A 15,415-nucleotide genomic window follows, 5' to 3' on the forward strand; every position below is an offset into this window, starting at 1 on the left:
TGTGCGACTGACATGACATACATCAAGGAAAAACAATTTTTGTCGTTTTTTTCATGTTCATATTTCTTTACAGAGTAATCCCAAGGTCTACAATGGGTGGTGCCCGATGTCGAGTTCATCTTTGTAGAAGCTGTTGGGGACACCCAACTGGTTGCACTGCAAGGAGAGGCCCAGCAGCAAGCGGAGGAACAAGTCTAGGTTTCCGTCACTCTCTGAGGCTTTGTGGACGGCCGCCTCGTGGACCCGGGCGAGCGGTGTCTGCTCGCAAGGCATCGGGAGGTCTCCCTTGTTGTCCTGGAACAGGCTCATCATCACGGAACAGGCTCATCATCACGTACAGAGCGGCCAGATATTCCTGGACGGTCAGGTGGATGAACTGAAACATCTTGCGGCCTTGGTATTTCTTGAGTGGGGGTACCTCCTTGAAGACCTCGGTGAAGACTCCCGAGTGTTTTTCATCAGGGTCATCTTATATTCGGGCTAATACGGTAATAATACCATATCATATATTTTATCATATATATCATGTATCGTATCATGAATAAATAAACACCAAAAAACTCACAAATGTCAGTGTACATACTATGTTTTTGTTAGTGTACATATGTTGTTTTGTGTTATTTGAGCCAATAAATGCAATTGCTATACAGATACTATGTCATTTGTGTCATAATACACCAATGAACAAAAAAAAGGTGTCCTCCTTTTCAGAAACCCAAATCCGGTTACCCTAACTAAAGTCCAATGTTTCTAAACCACCTTCAGACTTTTGTAGACCAAAAATTTCCTTTTTTTAAATAATGATGCTTGTTTCTCCACACAAGCCATTTTATTAATTTCTATGCAACATTAAGGGCTAACAAACAGTGACAAAGCTGTATACACTAGACGTGAAATACTTTCTGCTTTTTATAACACTCTACCATATATGGCAAAATACTTTTGAAGCCACATAGTTTAAATTGATGTTTTTTTTGGTGATTTTTGGTATAAGATTTTTATACTGTCTGAAAGCCATGTCTTTCGAAATATAGATACCAAGTTATTTATTGCTGTCGCAATCAATGGGAATTCTTTTTATGGCGTTTTTATTTTAAGAGGCGGGAGTAGACATTGTACAATCACGTGTCAATGGTAACAACCAATGAGGAATTCAGAACTTCATCGAGTGGCTGACCAATCCAAACGCCGAAACGGAATCACGAGGGTTTATCACCCAATGGAATCGGAACACAATCATTCTTACATCCGTAATAGAACAAGGTAGCTCAAGTGTTGTAATAGCCTATCTCTAAAGTTCTATCAAATCTTCAAAATTGTCGGACCCGAAGAGCCGCTGAGAAGGCAAGTCCAACTGTCGCAAACTCATCACTTCTATCCTTTGAGCTATTCGCAAATTCCTGTTCATGCATTGTTTTGTAGGAAACAAATGCGTGTGCATTTGGCTGCTAAAAGCTAAGCTGCATGTATTTGCTTAAACCCCCGGTACATTCAAACAGTTTGGCGGTTGGATAGATTAACTAAGAATTCGTTTGCTCGGCGTAATTTGAGTCTCATTGGATCGTGCATTGTCTGGTATGTTTCAAAGGAAATGCTTGTTGGCTTCGTTGCCTTCAATGACATACTGTAAAACTCACATACAGTGCCTGCTACATCACAATATCTCAGTTTAAGTGAGGGTTTGGTTGCTGAAACGTAATTATTGAGAAATAACGTTTAGAATAAATATTTCCAAATTATAATGATTATTATGAAAATACAATGACAACAATAGTTTATGAAAACAAATCAACCCTTTGCCTAAAACTCAAATAGTGCCTGCTACATCACTATCTCAGTTGAAATCTGAAACGTAATGCTTGAGAAATAACGTTTAGAATAAATATTTTCAAATCATACTATAATTATTATGAAAATACAATAATAGTTTATGAAAACAAATCAACCCTTTGGCTTTCTTATTTTGAATTGGAACTATATTGGTACCTTAAATTACCAACTTTAATTTCACGTTCATTCTCTGATTCATCCTCAGTGTTCCATCATTATCAAGTCATTCCATCAATCATCATTATACATGAGTCGGGGTACATATTTTCTGGCTTTACAAGGCCTCAACATTTCTAGCTGTAAATGTTTAGTGCACTTTGACAACCTCAAACTATACACTACTATGCCTAATTCTACCGTGAATATAATAATTAAGCTGTCCATGAATACGAAAGGAAACACTAAACATAATTTGCTCTTCTCAGGCATCATACTTTTTTGTGCGTGTCAAAGGTAGTTAATTCAGAGGAATAAAATTACGAAACGGGACAGTGCTGAAGAAAACTAAAATAAGCCCTTAAATTTTCTGTTCTGTAATTTTCATTTATCTTAAAAGTTTTGCTTTGATTCACTAGTATGTCTAATTTAAAAGTATCGAGTCATTTCTGAGTTCTCAAACATATCACTCACTTGCGAGTTTGGGAACAAGTGAGACAGACAGCGAGCGAATGAGTGCGTGTGCTTTTCATTTCGGCCTCAATAGGGCCTCACGGTTATTGTCTTTTGGTTGTTAATAAATGTGAGTTCACCGACTAATACCTTCGTAATGCAAAGTAAATGCCGTAACCCTGTGAGTGTAATCAAACATGACGTCATGTTGCATTGTTCCATCAAACAAATGCCGTAACCTGTGTGTGCTTAGATAAGATAAACAGGCATCAGCCCCAATGCGCTTTCCTTTTCCTTGCCGTGAAAGGCAGGTATTGCCTTCAAGGTTGACGTTGTTACTTTATTTCAATTAATCATATGTTTATTTTCCTACATGACACCACTTCTCTGTTGACAAGAGCCATTCCTATTATTGTTGCAGACCATCATCATGGGTGAACCACAGCAGGTTAGCGCCCTGCCTCCTCCACCAATGCAGTATATCAAAGAGTACACGGACGAAAATGTCAGCAAGGGTTTTGCTCCCAAACCACCACCACCCATCAGAGACAGCTACATGATGTTTGGCAACCAGTTTCAGTGCGACGACCTGATCATTCGGCCTCTAGAGAGCCAAGGCATCGAGAGGCTTCATCCTGTGCAATTTGACCACAAACGTGAGCTCAAGAAGCTAAATATGTCCATCCTGGTGAACTTTCTGGACCTTCTGGACATCCTCATCAAGAGCCCTGGCAGTATAAAGCGAGAAGAAAAGCTGGAGGACCTGAAACTTTTGTTTGTTCACATGCACCACCTGATCAATGAATACAGGCCACATCAAGCCCGGGAGACTTTGCGAGTGATGATGGAAGTTCAGAAACGACAGAGACTGGATACAGCAGAGAGGTTCCAAAAGCACCTGGAGCGGGTAGTGGAGTTGATCCAGGGGTGCCTTGCCTCCTTGCCCGATGACTTACCGCAGTTGGAGGGCACCAACATTGCTGGGGATGGAGCAAGGACTCTGCTTGTCGGGAGTGGTGTCGGGCCTTCTGTGCTGCCTCCAAGGCTGAAAACGGAACCCATGGATGTAGAGGAAGCAGCGGCTGCAAGTTGTTTGGCGGCAGGTCACCAGAACAAGATTACGCCTACCATAAAAAAGGACAAAATGTGGGACAAAGATGCCGCCATGTGCAGTATCATTGACAAAATTGCCTAGTATTCTCTCACAATACTGCAAATGATTTAAATTTAGTGATTTAAATGTAGCATTCTCTCACAATACTGCAAATGATTTAAATGTATTACTGTGCTATAATCACCCATTTGGTTTAAGTTCAGTTTATTTAAAAGCTTTGTGTGTATTGTATTGTGGCCTCGGGAGAGACAATAATCCATCCATTGCATTTGCAAATGTGTGAAGGACTGGAGAGGAATCAACCTGAAAATTCAACACAAATCAGGTGGCCAAGGCCCCCCCCCCCATATCTAATAAAAATATGTTCAGCTAAAAGAGAAATGTTGTCTTAACTGTCATTATCACACAGAATATGGTAATGGTTTATGCAGTCTGGGCTCTTTTATTCTGCAAAGAATCTTAATGGAGATATATCTATATTAGAGATGATCCATCTGCCTCATAGGTGTGGCAATATCAAGATGCTGATTAGACTGCTTATGATTTTTGTATAGATGCGCTGTATCCTTCAAAAAGCATGCTCAATGGGTAACACGTCCGGTTAGTAATCTGGCCACTCAACAAATAGGATTGTTTTCGGCGTCCACAATTTGGTACGGATTTTTGCAATATGGGACTATGCAACATGAGGTGATGGTTGTGAATGAATAGCACAACACTGGATTTTAGGTTCTCACCGAATCGATGAAATTCATGTGTGTTCATTGTTCCATAACAGAGGTGTGTCTATTGTGTAACCCCGTGGCCAACAAGGGCCGCTTGATTTACAATAATCGTGTCAGCAAATCACTTACCCATGCGTCATGCACATTTCTGCCCAGTACAGTGAAGAGCAGTGTAGATCATGGAAGAGGACATCTCTCCAAAGTCCTACGTTTGCTTTAAATTTTGTGTTTGCAGTTGTGTCAAGTGACACGTGCGTCATTCTCAGGAGGGATTGTGTGTGTGTGTGTTTTTGGCAGTCCACCGGACAAAAGAAAAGATAAACCACACATTATGACTACAATAGGACTTGGGATAGGAATCATTTGAGCTTTTTTTCGTTTTTCTTTAAATTCACTGTCAGTCATTAGAAATATTTGCTACACTTTTTGAACTTGTGTAATAGTACCCAATGTCCTCCTGACATGTTTATACAGTAATGGTTTGACAATAAGACCAGTTCCACCTGATACGCAACAACTTTTGCAACGTTTTGTATAACTTCTTCAAGCTTGGCCTTGAAGTAGTTTCACTATTAACGCTTAGGCCTAACCTATTCGGTATTATTATTATTAATCAGGTTTTGATGTTGGGTTTGTCACTCCGCCCCCTCGCGGATATCTAGACTTGGGAATTCCAGCCACTGTGTCGTGCGCGCAACACGTTATGTATGCAGTTAAAAGGAATAGCCTTTCACCAGAATTGACAGAGCGCAAGCGACTGTGATCATATTTGTCCTGAGGTGCTTGGTGTTCCAACAAATTTACCTCCGAGTCATGTTATGAAACTCAGCGACGATGGGTTTCACAACAGGGCTGACGGCAAGCTGCTTAGCCAATCAGCAGCTTCGCTGCCACGTCACGTGGTCTTTATTTATGTAACGTAATGGTGTAACACAGTAACCTGGAAATATACCCGTGCATAGTATTCAGCAAAACAGGGCAATCCGCGGACAGACGCGCCCACGAAAATCTTTAACATATTCCCGTTGGGCTTTGTCGAGTCGTTGGTTGCGTTTGGATCGGTGAGAGAAGCGACTACTAACTCAAAAGAGCCAGCTTTTTTTTTCTCTACCTGGTGGAAAGGGAAAAACGTAATGGTTGCTAAATGCTGTAGTTTTATCCTAATGTGGGGACGGGTTGTCTCAGAACACGATTACGTTAGATAAGCAAAGAAAATGTGTGCAGTGGAGATAAACAGCGGCTCAATTTTAGCCAAACAACGGGTTCAAGTGGAGACGCGTTCACCTTTGCGGTCATACAGTAAATGAAAGTCGAAGTGGAAAAGTCTTTGCTTGGCTATAAGGGAAATATCGATTCTCGTCGCGGGTTACTGTGCTGACAGAAAACCACTACTATGGAGCTACTGGAATGCCGACTCTGCCTCTTCCCGTTGTGGGAGCCGGTGACCATTGCCTGCGGTCACACCTTCTGCAGGAGGTGCGCGGGGACCCACTTTCCGTCTAAATGCCCGACTTGTAAAGAGAGGCTAAAACAGAGGGAAATGAGAGACGCCAAGAACAATGTTCTGCTCATCCGTGTCATTGAAAAGTGCTGGCCCGAGGACGCCAAGATTAAGTGCCACTTGCAAGAGAAGCTCCGCGCCAAGCAGTACCAGGAAGCTTTATGCGTCGTCAACGATGGAATACAGCAAGGTAAGCCATATGCAAAAAGCTCATAGAAAAGCACTTAACTTTTCGTGTCACTTTTTGGTTTCTTCACGTTAACCCGAGTTTCGCAAGGTTGAACTCGAGCACCCATCCGTGCATCACAACGTCCCGCTAGGAATGCTGTCCAAAGCCGCCAGGTTATTCTTTCTGTTTGCTGGTTACTGATTGCAAAAGGCCTTGCAAATATTAAGTACAATGTATTTGTCTTTTTCATATAATCCGACTTTGTACAAGAAACTTGCTCTATATTTAAGTGGCCTAATAATAGCCAACTTCTGCAACTGTTGTCAAGACCCTGCGGTATAGCGGGACAATGAGTAGAGTGCTGCGTCAGTAATTTTGATTTTATAAAATGCACAATTCTGGGGGGTTGGAATTATGATATCTGCATTGTATGAGATGTGACAAATGGTGGAGGTGCAAAATGAACTTGGAACAGAAACACACTATCCAAAAACAGTGGAATGGTCACGATACACACTGACATCTTTCAGCCATCATTTTGGGCTTTCACATTTTTAATCATTGTCTTTTATGCACCGGTGATGAAGTCTAAACAGGTGACTTTCCCCATTATTTTGCCTACTTGTTCGGCCTCAACATGCCAATAAATGAACTGTTTTTGGAAATCTAGTTAAACATGTCTTAATAATAATGATAATAATAACAATCATCACCTATTTGGCTCCGGTATCCAGGACAGGTTCGGACTCTTTCGACTACATATGTAATGCATTTTTTTACTTTCGTAATCCTGAGACTTCACATTCATAAGACAGAATGTACTGTATGCTTAATTTCAAAGTATGGGTGGGACTGTCTACAGTATTTCTAGTCTGGCAGCCCTTAAGTAACAGTTTTAACAGTACTGCACAAAGTGTCTTTTATTGCTAGGTCAGGTGTACTGGGCTTTTTAGCTGATGCATAACAATTCATTGTGTAATTCATTGTGTAATTCTTTTTTTTTTTTTTTTTTTCAAATTTCAGATGGCAACACTTGTTTGGCCTGTTAAAGCAAACTTGTTATATCCCCACCTCATTATTGAGTTGAACTGCAGATTCAAATCGTGCTTGCAGACAGAATATTTCAATCTAAAATACCAATTTGAGTTCATGTGTAAAATGTTAGAAATTCAGTTTCATGTTCAAAATTATAAACAAATTTGTAAACTCATGTGTTCACCTGACAAGATTTAAGCAACACCACATGGCTTTAGCTCTTGACTCTGTACAACTCATGTCATTGCTACAAGTTCCACATAACAATGTATGGAAAACAAATTAATACATATGTATTTTTCCTTGCTTTCGTTTGTCACTCGTTTCATTTTTAGTCCCAGAAGACCCAAGTCTGAAGCTGTACAGGGCTGAAGCAAACTGTGGCCTGCTGCGTTTTTCTGACGCTCTGGTGGACCTTGACTCCCTCTGCTGTCTTCGGCCATTATGGACTGAGGTAAGGTAGATGCAGCAAGAAAATTACCAATCAAAATGTTCATGTGGAGACCTGGATTTCACCAGGCTGTGGGAAATTTGATGAAAAACTTTTTTAGGCAGTGGTACTCTGATGCTCATCATGAACATTTGTGTACACAGGGCTTCTTTCGTAAAGGGAACATACTGTTGGAAATGGCTCAACAGACTGAATCCCTCATCCAGTTTCACCATTGCCTCAAACTTCAAGCTGACTTTGTTCCTGCTAAGAATCAGATCAAGAAGGTTGTTCACACCACACCTGACTATGTTGTGTAAAGTATAGAGCAAATAGAAAAACACAGAATGTTGAACACTTCATATTTTAACTACCAAATGCACCTGTTTGAGTATTTCAATCAGATCTGTCAGTATTGAACCAACATCATTCAGTCCCTTCCTTGTAGCTAAGACCGTACACAAACATTACTTATTTGCTGTTATACATCATGTTGTGGAGCCTCGATACGTCTTGTATTTTATCATACTCTTTTACTTGTATTGTCGTGTTCCAAATGTGTAATCTAGGTATGTGTAATAGTATTTGGGTTAAAATTACAGATCCTAGAGGCAGAGGGCATTTCAGTGCCAGAGGAAGTGTCCTGCATCATGCAGGTCTTGGCTGATTACTTGAAGGCTTCCTACCCCGTTCGAAGCCTCAGTGGCACCCAGGTAACACAGCTCGAGGCCCTCAATTATCCACATGGCAATGCAGAGGGCAAAGCCAGGAGAGACGCTAGGTGCCAGGTGCGTGCTCTGAAGTGGGTGAGAAGAATGCTTGCAAAGTGTTTGCTTAAAATCTTCCAAGTTGTAAAACGCTTTTTCTTTAGAGCTCCAAAGTGAATCACGACACCAGCACTGAGTGCTGCCTCAGCCTCTGCCAAGCTGTCACCTTCCTGCCTGCCAGTGAAAATGATGAGGAAGTGATGACAAGAAAGGAGGACGTGAATGGCAGAGGTACAGTGACAAACTATAATCGACACAGATGTTCTGGTTTTACATATTTTTCATTAAAAGTCAATGTTTTCTGTTACAACACTTTCATCAATCAGATATTGAGTCTATTTGTTCAAATTCACCTAAAAATACATATATTCCATGGTTCTCAGGTGCCAGTTTACACTGCAGGGATAAAACTCTGAGCATACTCACTGTGTCAGACTTTGAGTGCCCTCTCTGCATCAGGTCAGCCTCTTGTTCTCCTCGCTTTTCAAATATTTTCTGTTACAGCCACTTTGGAAAGTACAGTGCAACATTGTAGCATTATTAATATTAAAGCAAACAAAAAAGAAAAAATATATATATTTATATATATAACCCTAACCCTAGTTAGATTAGCTAGTAGCTAGATTTAGACTGTAACTGAAAAGGTTTGAAGTGCATCAATTTGCTTGAAATTCAAACAAAAATAGAGTGCCACTACCACTTGGAGTTACACTTGATTCTATGGCAAAATAAAAAAAATTGTGGGTCCCGTCCCACTATCTGAGAAGGACTGCCCGAATGATGGTGTGTGTGTGTTTTTAATGATTTCATATATTTGTGCATTTTAAAGGTTGTTTCATGAGCCAGTTACTACCCCATGTGGTCACACCTTTTGTAAAAACTGCATAGAGAGAAGTCTAGACCACAACCTCCGCTGTCCTCTCTGCAAGCAGCCGCTACAAGAGGTAACCACAGTGTACCGTATTCATGCTGTTTTATTTCACTGTCATTTTTTTGGACAGAAATTCAGACCCAAACACCGGTACAACTCTCCTCTCTCTCTGTTTACTTGCAGTACTTGAAAAATAGGAAATACAATGTCACAGTTGTGGTTCTGGATATCATGGAATGCCTTTTCCCATCACAGCTGACTGAAAGAAAACAAATACATGAGGCAGAGATGGCTGAACTGTCAAAGTTGGTGGCATAAAATGAAATCTGCATTTTGGATTGATATCAAATTCCATCCCCACTCGTGATGTTATTTTTTTGCCTATCTCTTTATCTATCCTCTCTTCTACAGCCTCACAAAGGACATCCCTATATTTGTTTGCACTGTGGCCTACCCCGGTGTGCCATGCCCTTTGCACATCTTTGAGCCGCGATACAGACTGATGATGCGTCGCTGTATGGAGACAGGAACAAAGAAGTTTGGCATGTGCAGTTATGAACATGGAAAAGGGTATGCCAAACACACATTCAGTATTTTTTTTAAATTATTTTTTCTTCTTTCCTCTCACACTTAAGCACAACAGTTTGAGATACACGTCACAGCTAAATTGATGCCTGGCAATTTAATGCAAGAAGACCGCACAGTGGGCTTATGGGACCCTGAGTGGATGGAAAATGACAGCAGGCTAACCAATCAACTGAGAATACTGTGCTTTTGCATCCTCCACAAATATTTCTCTCTAGTTTCACTTTGTTCACACAAATGGAATTGGAATCATAATCTAAAACACAAGTTACATTTTAACTCGTGCTGTCAAGCGATTAAAATATTTACTTGTGATTAATCACATTTTAAACTCGGAGTTAATTGCACATTTTATTTAATGTAAAAAATCCATAGATATCTTTAGATAATTTTGATACCTATTGAATTGGATTCAATAGGTATAAAAAGTCACACAAACAGCCCCTCAACAGTCCAGTCTAAGAACTCAAAATTGGGGCAATATAAAAAATACAACATGCATATGAAATGTAAACAAGGACTCAGCCTCTAGTGAAACAAACCATTTTTAAAGTTTGTTATGAACTTAGCAGCAATATAATGGTCTTGATTCACCATATTAACCCTGTTTCTGATTTGTCAAGAAAGAATTTACAAATAACTCCCCATGATGCTTTTATTTCTAAAAACAGATGCACAACAAGCCCTGACTAGTGTCACCAGTTAGCGTGCTTGATGTTTATTTCCGGCCTCGCCAGATCCTGTGAGGTGTAGTTTTTCTACGGCAACAGTATGTGAAAAGAGTGCAAATTTCATCAGGCCAAAATGAGCCTTAATCACACGATTAAAAAAATGTATAGCATTAAAAGCGGGTTAGATTAATCGCGTTAGTAACACGTTAAACTGAGACTACTAGTTTTAACATTTTTTACAAATTATTTTCCAGCGGTAGCTTATCCACCTTATTCCGACGCCCCATGATCCTTGTGTGAAATTTGTGAGGAACCTCCGGCATAGCAAAACCACCGTTTTATTTATTTTACTGGGAATTTTTGGTGCGCTTCCACTTTCTATGACAGTTATATACTTTAACAATGTGGGAACGCCAATTGTTGCAGTTTATGAGAAAACATTTAAATCTCGCTCTCTGCTATTCTAGTGGGGTAGAAGGGTGACAAAGGTTCAGTCACATGTCTAACTACTTTCTGAACTTTGTTGCTTCAGTCATGATGAATCTGAAAAGCTCTGAGGGGTGATAAAGTTTGGCGCCTTTTGATAAGAGTTATTTATTTATTTATTTATTTATTTATTTAGCTTCAATCAGACATATCTGTTAGGAGCCAAATGCACAAAGTTCAATGCGAGTGTTGTCGTGCTTCGTGCATGAAATAAAAAGGACCACATGTCAACGTCAAGGAGGTCTTTTTAAATGACTCTCAGACTCATTTGTCTGTGTTCCTTATCGCAGTGTAGAATCTGGAATCTCTGGTGGCAACGAGTTAAAAACGAGCTCTTGTTTGTCACCGATTAGTCTTCTGCTTGTAAGTACAATCGCCAGCAGCGCAACAAGCTCCGAGACGTGCTAGACATTGTTCAACACAATAACGATTAATCGCTTAGAAGACGCGGTATAGAAAATCGTTCCAAAACACCGCTCCATGAAGCGAAACTTATTGTAATCAATGGGACCATTTGACCAAAGTCTCTTACCCGAAGTTCCTCCCACAGTTGTTTCCCCACAAAAGTGCCCAGGTGAATATTTTGGCTGCTTAACTCTTTATATGGCAGTGACGAGAATACTCGTCATTGACATTATTGACGGAGGATTCCGTCGACGAGTACTCTCGTCAACTCTATTTTATTAATGGGTGGATAAGACTCCCGGCAAGAGTTGTTCTTGCTGGCTTATAGAGAGGTGATGTAAACTGTAAGGCCAGCCCAAATGTGAAAACAATGGAGAATGTAGTGAGTAATGTAGAGAGTGAGAGAAAATGACGAAACTGAAGCGATCGGCTTTCAAGTAGCTTACAATTGAGCGAATTTAGAGGAGGTGACTAAGTATGCGACAGACAAGTCCGCATCACAAGGCACCGCATACACGTAGTGTGTGCAAATGTTTGTGCCACAGTCCGGATTAATTGCCGTCATCTGACGAGTATTCTGATGTGGGATGATACAGTGACACACAAATGCATCCCTTTTGAATAGCAAAACACCACATACATTTTGAGCACCCACGCAAAGATCTCTGTAAATAGCCCAAAATTTGTAAATAGGTTGTCAGATGTGAAAATGTTGCGCACGTTATCAAATATGTAATTAAATGTATTTGCCATCAAAACACATTTTCATTGTTTTTGTTCATGTTTTATAGAAGGAAAGGGCTGTTCAGAACCCAAGCCAAAAAATATTAGTGTCAAAGTCACAGTTGTGCAGAAAATGTGTCTTGCACAAAAACCTCATTTCTCCTTATTTTGTCTGACATTGCTGATTTGAGTGAAACTAAGCTATTTTCAAATGATGATAACTAAGAAGGGTATAAGGTAGAATCATACTTTTTTTTTCTTTCCTTTCATTTGGTACTACCTATTTAAATATAGCCATAGTACACAATATTCTGTCGGCCTTAAAAAAAAATAGAAAGAGTTAAAAGTTCAGTCTCAAGAGAACTGAACTCCATGCACAAACATTGAATTTTAAAAGGAAAGACGTATTGGGCTTTAGCATTTATTTGCATACATTCACTGCACCACACTAACATAATGTATGTGATAAAAGCTGTTAAAATGTAGACTGATCTAACAATTCCTTTAGTGTCATATACATTTCAATAGAAGGGCTGTTGAGAATGGCAGCTCGGTGGGGCACTGGTTAGCACGTCCGACTCACAGTTAGGAGGGTGCCAGTTCGATTCCACCTCCGACCCTACCTGTGTGGAGTTTGCATGTTCTCCCCGTGCCCACGTGGGTTTTCTCCGGGCACTCCGGTTTCCTCCCACATCCCAAAAACATGCTTGGTAGGCTGAGTGAGCACTCCAAATTGTGAGTGCGAGTGGTTGTTCGTCTCTGTGTGCCCTGCGATCGGCTGGCAACCGGTTCAGGGTGTCCCCCGTCGACTGCCCGATGATCGCTGGGATAGGCTCCAGCACGCCCGCGACCCCCGTGGGGACAAAGCGGTACAGAAAATGGATGGATGGTTGTTGAGGATACTTCCTGTACCTCGTAAGCTAAAAAAAAAAAGCCTTGTTCACTGATGTTTCAGAGGCGGACACACCCTGGACCGCTTACCGGTTTTTCACTGGGCACATGTACAGTAAGCAAACAGACATTCAAACCTACTTGGCAATTAAGATTATTAACCAGTTTATTTTTGGACTGTGGAAGGAAACTGACACAAGCACAAGGAGTGCAAATGCACAAGTCATTCCTTTTAAATTGATCTGATTCCAGTGCTGTTTTGGAACAGCTGGTAGTGCCAGTGCTAAGTTGGGTCCGAGTTGTGCAACCCTGAATTCCCATTTGGCTTCATGCTGGCGGAAAGCCAACCCAGATCTGTCACAAGAGGACAGCTAATTTGCTTTTGCAGTCAAAAATCTAATAACCACTGCTAATTTTGGCCACAGTTTTGAACCATCACTGCAACTTGCTCAGTGTCAAAGGAGTTGGAGAGCCATGATTAGAACCCCCGAACCTTCTGCTATACCGTTGGACTTGAATGAAACGGTTCTTTTTCCCAAAAGCATATCCATCTTGTCATTGTACCTTGTTATACGCCTTTTTGGTCCTTTAATCTAATGTATTTGTTGCTTGTTTTTAGAAGTCTAAAACATGTTTCCACTTGGTCACAGCAAGTTGACACAATTGCTAAATGATTTGTTCATGATATATCATGTAATATAGTTCCTCTATTTGCCATCTCTCCTTTGCTTTTCCCAAGATTTGCGGACTATGGCTGCATGCTGGAGATCCTTAGCCTAGAGCTACTGCCTGATGGACGGTCCTATGTGGACAGTGTGGGTAGCAACAGGTTCAAAGTCTTAAAAAGAGGACTAAGGGATGGTTACCACACTGCTGATATTGAATATCTGGAGGATATCAAGGTATGACTTGCTCTAAAAGTTTCTGTTGAGCGTATTTGGATCAATTCAATGACTTCCACCTTTCTTCAGGCCGAAGGGAGTGAATTGGAACTCCTGCAGCGTCTCCACGACAGTGTCTATCAACAGGCTCAGGACTGGTATCAGCGCCTGGGAAGCCGCATGAGAGAACAAATCAATAGGCAGTATGGCATCATGCCGAGTACTGAGGAGAACATTCAGGTTGGGGCGTTTGACATAAATGGAAATATATACAGTACGTCTGTAACATACTGTCAATACTGTTGGGTTCAGGGGCAAGATGACCATAAGGAATTTCGTGTGATTGCCAAAATGGGCCGGTCAAAAACCGCATTTTTGTTCCAGCGCGTCCATAGTTGGATTGTCAGACCAATAATTGTGTTGAAGTGCAATATTATTCAATTATTGTGAAAACAACAAAGTAGAGATATCGTAAGCTATTGTGTTGTGAGTATTAAAATGTTATGTTTTCATTTTCATTTATTATACATTTCAACAAAAAGCTTCAACGTCCCAAATTATTCATACTCTTTCTCAATATAGGATTACAGGAGACATAAGATTTGGATGCTTTTAAATTTTCAGAATTCTCGAAATTGATGACAAAGGTTGTGTTCACTTAAAATTGTGTGATAAGCACTGACATCCGTCAATACCATTTTTGGAAAGTTGAAAAACAATGAAAGCAATTTATCATCAACACAACTTGCTAATATACATTCACTTATATCCCTATAATTAACTGTGGACTGCGGAAAGATTAACGTAGCATAGAACTTTAAACGACAGCTGACATATTTCTTATATTTTTCAGGCCTCATCCAATGGTCCAGCTTGGTGCTGGTGGCTGCTGTCTGTCCTCCAATTGGACCCCGCTTATCAAACCACAGTCCTCTCCCTCTCTTCCCTTAAAGACCGGCTTGGTCACCTGCGCCTCATCCTTGAGTATTTTTCTCAGAGCTAAACACAGTGTCCTGGTAGAATTCCTGAGAAATATTTGGCTGAGGGTTAAACATTACAGTACAATACAAAATACTGATTTCACTTGCATCACAGTTTTTGGACTAAACTACTCTTAAGTACAAAGGGACTCTTGTAATATCACACCTCAAGGGTAAATCAAAGCCATAAGTATCCATTTGTGACAACATTTTAAGAGGTTATTTAAAGCTGGGTTTTGTATCTGCTTTTGCTATCGGCAGATACTTTTTTTTTTGGAATAAAAAGCAAAGTCTTTCAACACAGAATCCTGCAGTTGGTCTTTTGACACATTCTTGTGTTGTTTCCTGCTGAAATAGCCATTCAGCAAATGAAACTGAACATTAACTCAAAATTTACCCAGGGTAGGAATAATTTGAAGTTTAAACTACAAAAGTAGACATCTGAATGTTGAAGTAAATGAGCACTAGATGTCGCTGTTTATTGTTTTCAAACAAAAGTCTCCCATCACCAGGCAGATAAAGTTTGAATGTCATGAATTAAAGTTTCAAATTGCAATTGAAATGATGGTGAGATTCATAACATGCATGATGAGTAATTTTTTCAGGACTATGCAATCTGAGATATAGAAAGAAATATTCATTTTGCAGCTGCAACTAACAATTTAATAATCAATTAATCTGTTGGTTATTTTCTCAATTAGTCGGTGTATTGGATAAAAAATAAAGCATGTTCTAATTTCCA

At 40.2% G+C, this 15,415-nt stretch overlaps 2 protein-coding genes across 5 annotated transcripts; both read left to right on the plus strand.

Moving 5' to 3' along the window:
- The first annotated feature begins 1,208 nt into the window (after positions 1-1,208).
- On the plus strand, positions 1,209-5,401 carry med7 (mediator complex subunit 7). 3 transcript variants are annotated; one of them, XR_005099151.1, is made up of 3 exons: positions 1,209-1,344; positions 2,861-3,867; positions 3,900-5,401. XR_005099151.1 is itself a non-coding variant. In XM_037262369.1 (2 exons), the coding sequence occupies exon 2, from the start codon at positions 2,870-2,872 to the stop codon at positions 3,632-3,634; it is 765 nt and encodes a 254-aa protein (XP_037118264.1). In that variant the 5' UTR covers positions 1,209-1,344; positions 2,861-2,869; the 3' UTR covers positions 3,635-3,882. The 3 variants fall into 3 exon arrangements, 2 of the variants coding, with proteins under 2 accessions (XP_037118264.1, XP_037118265.1); XM_037262369.1 differs by lacking the exon at positions 3,900-5,401 and having other exon boundaries at positions 2,861-3,882; XM_037262370.1 differs by lacking the exon at positions 3,900-5,401 and having other exon boundaries at positions 1,220-1,344; positions 2,799-3,882.
- A 234-nt stretch (positions 5,402-5,635) lies between these two features.
- On the plus strand, positions 5,636-15,331 carry lonrf1 (LON peptidase N-terminal domain and ring finger 1). 2 transcript variants are annotated; one of them, XM_037262366.1, is made up of 12 exons: positions 5,636-5,969; positions 7,319-7,437; positions 7,578-7,700; positions 8,016-8,219; positions 8,285-8,411; positions 8,564-8,639; positions 9,010-9,124; positions 9,235-9,356; positions 9,463-9,621; positions 13,552-13,714; positions 13,784-13,933; positions 14,547-15,331. In XM_037262366.1, the coding sequence occupies exons 1-12, from the start codon at positions 5,672-5,674 to the stop codon at positions 14,694-14,696; spliced, it is 1,806 nt and encodes a 601-aa protein (XP_037118261.1). In that variant the 5' UTR covers positions 5,636-5,671; the 3' UTR covers positions 14,697-15,331. The 2 variants fall into 2 exon arrangements, with proteins under 2 accessions (XP_037118261.1, XP_037118263.1); XM_037262368.1 differs by having other exon boundaries at positions 8,016-8,201.
- Positions 15,332-15,415: the final 84 nt, after the last annotated feature.

Source organism: Syngnathus acus, chromosome 10 (assembly GCF_901709675.1).
Source record: "Syngnathus acus chromosome 10, fSynAcu1.2, whole genome shotgun sequence".
NCBI lineage: Eukaryota > Metazoa > Chordata > Actinopteri > Syngnathiformes > Syngnathidae > Syngnathus > Syngnathus acus.